The 8,495-nt window shown below is 39.1% G+C and overlaps 1 protein-coding gene across 1 annotated transcript; it reads right to left on the reverse strand.

The window, feature by feature from the left end:
* Window positions 1–6,477: 6,477 nt before the first annotated feature.
* LOC104453246 (allene oxide synthase 3) lies at window positions 6,478–8,033 on the reverse strand. Its single transcript, XM_010067771.3, has one exon. It carries the CDS (start codon window positions 7,957–7,959, stop codon window positions 6,532–6,534), a length of 1,428 nt encoding a protein of 475 aa, XP_010066073.2. The 5' UTR covers window positions 7,960–8,033; the 3' UTR covers window positions 6,478–6,531.
* Between the last annotated feature and the right edge of the window lie 462 nt (window positions 8,034–8,495).

The following is an 8,495-nucleotide window of genomic DNA, read 5'->3' on the forward strand; positions in this document are numbered from 1 at the left end:
GACGACTCTATTTTCTCATCAATGCCCCTTTTTGAGAAAATATTAGGTTCGTCTCATTTGCAGCAAATAAGAAGAGCTTTGGAAATGTGACACATGTTAGGATGGGTCCAAATTGTCAGGCGAACTCTTCTCTCTCTTCTCGCTGCATGTGCTTTCTCTTCCTGCCTCTTACGCTCTCCTATCTCTCCTCTCTCCCTTGTACACCTCCCTCTCTCCATCAAAAAGAACTCCACCATCACCCAACAAACAAAGAGACGAACAAAAACAATCGTCTCTATTCCTATCTAAAACTCGATCGATTTCCCATTTCAATTCCAATCACTGGTTTTTTTTTTATGTGGTTTTTGTGCATTTTTTATCCGACCCATTTTAGGCCGCTTTTGTCTTCATCAGTGCTAGGAATTGAGGCTTCTTGGTGGGGTGTAGCTGCCGGAGACCGCGAATTGGGTGGAGGACTCCGAGAGTGCCAGAATGTTCATATCAAACTTGCCCCTGTCTCTACATGTGAGTGGATCCACGCCCTCTGAGATGCTCACCCCGTTGGCAGTCGAGGCGACGGCAACGATGGCGGCCGAGGAGTAGGAGTGAGAGCCTTGTTGTGAAACCACTTGTGCTCGCCAAGAGCTTGGCCGAAAGGAAAGCTCTTGTGGTAGATTGAGCACTCATGCACCTTCCCGAACATGCCGGAGGAGGTGCTCGCCGCGGAGGTTGAGGTGGTCGGTTGGTCATCTGTGCCAGCGAAGAGAAAGGGTGCTGTGAAGAGAGAGAGAGAGAAATGGGGAGAGAGGAGAGGAGAGAGAGCGTGCAAGGACGAGAGAGAGAGAGGGGAAGAGGAGAGGATAGAGAGAAAAATGGAGATAGAGAAGAGAGAGGAGAGAGAACGTGCAGGAGGTAGAAAGCACGTGCAGAGAGAAGAGAGAGAGAGAGAGAGTGGAAAGAAGAGAGAGAAGAGTTCACCTGAAAATTTGGGCTCGTCGTGACACGTGTCGTGTTCTAGAGGCCCTTCTTATTTGCCATGCCGACAAATGAGACGTACCTAATATTTTCTCCCCATTTTTAGTGTTTTGTACCTGCCACAAAGCAATGCTGGTTGGTTTAATCTGAATGACTTTATCAACTAGCTTTTGAAGTAGCTTATAATCACCACGGCCAATTACTTGGGGGTGGCCTTGGTCAGCAACTTGAACGTTTTAGATGATCCGAGAGGCTACTCTCCAGGGTCGAAGTTGAACGTGTCGTAACGAAGGAAGATCTCCACCAACATGACCCTGCACAAGAGCACTACCTAATCTTTCCCCGGGCACTGCTTGCTCTCCACGGTCAGATCGTTGATCTCAAGTCTGTTCGACCGCTACACATACAACAGCCCTCCTCCTTCCCCCGCTAACTCTTCCGGATCGTCGAAGGCCCTTGGGTCTTTCATAGCGAACGGCTCATATCTGAATAACAACTCGTCCTTTGATCTCAAAGGCTTCCTAGTCGCTTCAGACCACCAAATTATGCTTCGCCTTCTTGTACTGGAGGACCAGAAGCCCGATCCTCAATAGTACTCGTGCTAGTAATTTGCTTTTAAAACAAACTAAAAGATGTCTTCTTCCATGTTGAAAAGATATGAATGCGCACGTGAACAAAATGTAACACTAACCAACAATCATTTTTATTTATAGAAAAATTTGGATTCTTTTTTTTTTATAAAAATTAACCATAGTGTCCCGTTGAAATAATAATATTATTCATGGAGTTACAATTTTGTTTTTGTTTTTATTTTATTCCAAATTCTATTATTTCTTCCAATGGTTATCTAAGAGTTCATACTTATTCAGACATTACTTCTTAGTCCTTGGAAGGTTGTGTCTATTATAAATTACCGAACGTGTTTGTTCAACTATAATCTTATTCTTCCATTTTTCATTTTCTTTCAAAAGAAAATATAGCCATTGTAGCTAATTATTTCCTTTAAGAGACCTTGGAGAAATATTATAATTGCTATATAATATTCTCAATCGAGACTTTGCTATATCATGCAGGAAATTTACCAGTGATGATTAGTAATGTTGTAGGGCAAATAATTTTTAAAAAAAAGTGATATCACATCTCAAAGTCTAACTTCATTGTTCTATCCAATTCGTTCGTCATATTTTTCCGACACCACGTAAACGACACGATAGACTTGGTCAAACTCATCTTGTTGAAGTAGTCGAGTTGTACTTGCGAATTCAATACCTGAAGAACTTCTCTTTCCCTTGGTTGTAGAAGTAGTCAATATGATCTTTTGTCACGTCCAAGAAAGGTGTTGCCGTAACCACCGAGGATTCCTTTAAGTGGGGCGCATTGTCACGAGAGGCTTTTGAAATTTGCTCGACGTTGAATGGGGAAGAAGATGATGATGAAGAAGATTTATGTGAAGACATTGACAATGAAGAAAAGGACCTAGGGTTTAGAGAGAAATCAAAGGCAAAGTCACGATACGTTTTCTTCGAGGCGTGTTCAAGCTTCAAAGAGGACATATATGTCGAATAGGAGTGATATATACTTGCGTGACTTCGGATATGTATCGACAATGTTAGGTGGGAAAATCGTTTCCGACTGGTGGGATACAATTGTTGTTTTGAATTAATGGATGATATTTGTTGGGATTTACTTCGAAAAACAACGAATACGTGTATAGGTAAATTGAATAAAAAACGATTCGCAATGGAAGCAGAATCACCCATACACATATGACATGGTTTGTGCATTTAATAAGAAGCACACAAAAGTGAAAAAGAGGCTAATCACACAACCCTTCTATTGTGCTCTAAAAGTTTGATTACGATGTTTTTCAGATTTCGACCATGAACATCTGATGTTCTCGTAGCATTTGTTCTGACGTTCTTCAAATTTTAACTATGAACGTCTGATCTCCTTGTAGCATTACTAAACTATTTAAGTTCTGATGTTCTTCAGTTCCAACCTCACAAATATCGAACCTCTAGCTTAAACATACAACAACCTATGTGAAACGGTAGAGAGAAACTTGAGAGAGTTTACTACAACAATTTTGCTAACAATTACTCTCGTGTGTGACTATTTGATTGATTACTATTATCACTTGACCATCATTTTATCAACTCTCTCAATTGCCTCTTATAAATATTCTCAAATCATATTTATTTAAATCAATTCGGCTCATTAACTCTAAAATCATTTCAGAGCATTAATTTGACCGTAACGTCTGAACTCACTTGAATCTAGATGTTGGTTCTGAACCTGTTTCAAGCATTAATTTTAGCATTAATTCGGTGACCATTAAAGAGTATTATTTTTGGGCATTAATTTCGTAATTGTTAGAAAACTTTATTCTAGGCAAAATTTTGTAATTGTTACAAAATTTTAATTCGACCATTAAAGGTTGTTTGATTCTAAAAATGTTTCAAACCATTAAACTACCCATTGCATTTGAAACCGTTTCAAATCATTAATGTGTCCATTAAGTCTGAAATTGTTTTAGAACATTAATATGCTCATTACTTTCGAAATCATTTTAGATCTGACTATTGATTTTGAACTCACTTTAGATCATTAATGCGATCATTGATTCTGAAATCACTTCATATCATTAATGCGGCATTTGATTCTAAACTCGTTTCAAATCTTTAATTCGACCGTAAAGTCTAAAACCTTTTTAGATCTTTAATATGGCCATAAAGTTTGAAACCATTTCAAAAATTTGATTTTCAGCCTGACTTAACTTGATGGCTCAATTGCCAACACATCTGCAATATTATCTCTCCCGTGTAAACATTATTTTGAATTGGTTATTGTGTGCAACATCCCTAAGCTTATCATTGAGTTGGCAGTAAAACTTGTCCTAACACATTAGCACAAGTAAGGGAATTGATTGTTCCGATTAATCTCATATTCTTACAAAACATAAGTGACATTTAGCAATATGTTTTGGCTACCCACATAGTGTCAATAAAACTATTTGTCAAGTCAGCTATTCGATCATATGTCCAAATAAAAATGACATGTAATTATATGAGACATGAACCATTCATCCTTGGTTACAACCCCAATTGATGATTTCAATACAATATCAAGAATAGATCGCATATGACATCAATCTTCTATCTTATATATCTACAAATATAACAAGAAAACAGATTCTATATTGAGCATGTATGTGCCTTCAATGTAAACAAACTATGACTATCAAGTATAAAAATGGTTTGAGAAGTGTCATTATACATACTTGTGAATCATAACCATCCAACATACAAGTCAAATAAACAGGTTTTTCACATGTGTATGTTACTTGAATAAAAACTTCACATCATATAAAAAAAAATTAACACAATTAAAACCAGTAAATAAAGGAAAAATGTTAAAAAGAAATCTATAAATTGAAATACTTATAAAGAACTCTTGATAAGAGAAAGTTCCATCAACTAACCATAAATCATAAAATGGTTTCTGGTTTAACTTTTTGGTTAAATATAAACGGGTTTTGGGCAGTCCATAAATAAAAAAAACAGGTTCCACGAGCAAAGTAATAATAATAATAATAATAAACACAGCATTGAACCCACTTGGCCTTGGTGTTATTTCTACAAAGTTACTAGACTTAGAAAATCTCTATGGGAAAGTCTTGGTAATTTAAATTAGCCAATTTAGTTGTGAACTTTTTTTATGATTTACTAAAGTAGTCATTCTATTCACGAAAGTATTTGAGTCGCTGCTCTTGCCACATAAGACAACCGATGGCCATATTAGGGATTTCCAATCAAAATTGGCTAGAAGGATTACATAGGCAAATCACCAAAAACTTTAGGACTAAATTAGATAATTGAAGAGTTTATGACTAAATTAACTGTTGTCCAATAAGTTTATTACTTTTTTTTTTTTTTTGTGTGTGATTATCCCTTTGGATATGCCTTTACTTATCTCAATCAAAGCTACACACTAAACGTGCCGCACACCACAAATGAAGGGTAATCTTTATAGGGGCATTCCTTCGGAGATCGTCTGAATGACGCCCTTTACCTCCTTATACAAAAATGCATTTTGTATGTTTCATTTCAAAGGGTAGCATAAGCTATCTTTTTTGTGTTAAGTTACATTTACGTTCTGTTTCGTGTCGAAAACAATTTGACGTCGAAATTATAACTCGATTGTACAAATGCCAATTCAATTGTAAACATTTATATTGTATCAATTTAGTTATAAATCTATTGCATGATGACCTTCAATCCTAATTTTCTTTATAATTTGTCAATTTAGTTATAAAACTATCAAGGATTTGCCAATAAAATCCTTCAATGATTTTTGGCCAAAATTACCTTAATGACTATATTGACAAATTATTAAAAGATTTAAGGCTAAATCAACATGATTGAAAGGTTTAAGACTAAATTGACTACCATAGAATAAATTTAAGACAATTATCTCCCTTTTTCTTCGAGTCCCAAATCAAATAAGTTTCACAAAGTATAGGGTAATTCATTTTTCTCTTGGACCACGTAGGCTACTAATAGATAATGGCTCGAAGAGAGGGGTCACGAAACGAGCTAATCATAATGTAGGAAAAAATATTTAATGACAATGCTAACGTGTGATTATCATCGAGAAAGTATGGTGGAATGTCAATTTACTAAATGGTGACCAAAATCATGTAATTCGATAAAATTAGAATCACTTTTGTTTTTTTTTTTTTTTTTTTTCATTTGGGGGTCAAAAAGAAAATTTCTTTCATTACTAAACTGATACATGAAAGAGAATCTCAAAAGTCATAGTAACAAAGTAAACTCATAGAACTCCAAAATAAACAAAAAAAAATAAAAATCAGAAATCAAGATGTTTAATCATCATGGTTGACACAGATCATCACAAGCTTATTCTTCAAGAATAGATCTGTAACTGGATCTAAGAGAAAATATTAGTGGCAAGTCACCAAATCACACAATACCATCGGTGATAGGCATATGTTGAGATCTCCATTTATAATTATGGCTCTGCTTTTCGGTAGTGTGTGCCTAGTTTTAGCGTCCCCAATGACATCACCATACGAAAACAACATAAACATGTTGAAAAATATCAAATATGATACTTGTGAGAGCAAGCCTTGTAATAAATGTGAAGTGCCAAAACTTTGAATGAAAATACATTAAATGAGCATAGAGTTGACACCAAAATTGCTGTGAATATAATTGAAACCGGTGGTGGAACACTTATTCATTAAAACTCCAAAATCTAGAATTAAATTGGAGAAAAAAGCTCCTAGGATAGCAAAGCCCCTAGATCTAAAACTAGATTGGGAGAATTAGAAAAGAAACAAAAGGAAATAAAAGGAAAAAGGAACTAGGAGGGGAGGGGAGGGAAAGATCTAGATCAAATCCCTCCCCTCTAGAAGTGAAAGGGACGAAAAGAAGGTTCACAGAGGAGATGACTTTAAAATTAGAAACATTTCGAATCGCTGCAATCTAGTTAAAAAAAAAAAAAAAAAACACCGAAAAAATTCATACAATTTCCTTGTCAGCAGTAGGCATACGGTCAACAACTCGTGACCTTGGTCAACGACTTGAACGTCACGGATGAACCCACAGGCAAGCTCCCACATTCCAATCCGAACGTGTCGTAGCGGAGGAACATCTCCACCAACATAACTCTGCACATGAGGAGCACCAGATCCTTCCCCGGGCACTGCTTGTTCCCCACCGTCGGATCGTCGATCTCCCGCCCGTTCGACCAGTAGACGTACTTCAGTAGCTTCTCCCCCTCCCCGACGAACCTATCGCCAACAAAGTCCTCCGGGTCATCGAAGATCCTCGGATCCTTGGTCGCGAACGGCTGATACCCGAAGATCATCTCGCCCTTCTTGATCTGGAAGGCGGCGTCGTGGCTCCGTACCACCATGTCTCGCCTCGCCTTCCCGTACTGGAACTGGACCGGGGGGTTGATCCGGAGAACCTCGTACACAACCGACTTGGTCAGGCTCATCTTGTCCAGGGCGGCGAGGGTTACCCCGCCTTCCGATGCGACGGTCGACCGGATCTCCCTCGCGAGCTGGCGGTGCAGATCCTTGCCTCCCGACCCAACCCACTTGATCAAAATGGGCAACGTGGCCTTCATGCCACCGTAGGCATTGAACCCGGCAAGGAACACTAGGTTGTGACACGCCTCGTCTCTATCAATCCCTAGCTTCTCAGCTTCATCTAAAATTGAAGACGCATGCTCGCTAAATGTATTGTAGAGCTTCTTGTAAGAAGATTTTATTAAGAGTGGAGGCAATGGAAAAGTGTGCAAAATGACATCTTCCAAGAAATTTAAGACCTTGTTGTTAAACCCTAGGGACAATATTGGGGCAAGCTGGACTAATATCCATAGGTTGAACATCGCTGCCCCTTTGGTCCCTAGAATTGTGCTCGAGGGCTTTTGGTCGCATAAGAGCTTGAACACAAAGTTGAAGGACATCTTGTCGTTGAGGGAGTTGAAGGATGCTTTCCCTTTGCTCGATAGCTCGTCTTCTAGGTCGACAAAGAGATCCGACAAGCAGCTCCTGAGGGTGGGGATGAACACGTTGCGCCGAGCCGCGAGGAGGGACAGGAACCAGTGCTTGATGGTGGCGTGTTTGGGCTCAGACGGGTCCAGAAAGGCGCAAGCACGGTGGCCGCCAGTGAAGGCGGTGGAGGGCATGTACGTGCCATCAAGCACGTTCCTCTTTTCGACCTTGGATGTGTCAAAGAGGACGGGGAAGCTGATCGCGTCGAGGAGGACGACGACATTGGGGTTCGAGGAGATGAATGGGCCGGGTGGCATGTTGACCCTGAAGACCGTCGACGGGTACTTGCGCATCCGGTGGCGGAAGAATTCATCTCTACCTTGGAAGTAGAAGTAATCGAGACGATCCCTTAACGCACCGAAAAATGGGAAACCGTGATCGCCTGGGATTTCTTCCACTGCAATTTCCGAATCCGACATGATCGATTCACGAACCGGAAGACGAATTAGACGAAGACGAAGATGAGCAAGGTGGAGATACGCACAGCCAGATCTAGCTTTGGACGGATAGGTTGTGGTGAAATTAGAGACAACAAGATGCTCCGTACGAGGCGAGGTTATATAATCACGACAACCACAGTACATTGTCCTGGGACAATGACAAAAGGAGCCATCTTGTCTGAAAAGGACAATTAGACCCTCTAAGGCAAGTACAGTTATTTGATCTTGTTCAACTTAAACTAATAAGCACCATGTGTCGCAGTCTGCGATGAATCACCTAATACAATACTTTAAGAATTAAGTGTGATTAATTTGTTTTATTTATGGCCAATAATCCAATATGTCAGTTTATTATATGGTTTTTTTTTTTTTACCTAAGCATGTCTTTAAAGAACTTAAAGGAGAAGAACATGAGAGATCTGTTCTTGGGGCGAGAGACTTTGCACTTTTTATATTCCCACTTATTTGAAAATACAAGTTTGCATGGAAACTTAAGAGTCTCTTCGGTTGAGAAG

Source organism: Eucalyptus grandis, chromosome 3 (assembly GCF_016545825.1).
Source record: "Eucalyptus grandis isolate ANBG69807.140 chromosome 3, ASM1654582v1, whole genome shotgun sequence".
Classification (NCBI taxonomy): domain Eukaryota; kingdom Viridiplantae; phylum Streptophyta; class Magnoliopsida; order Myrtales; family Myrtaceae; genus Eucalyptus; species Eucalyptus grandis.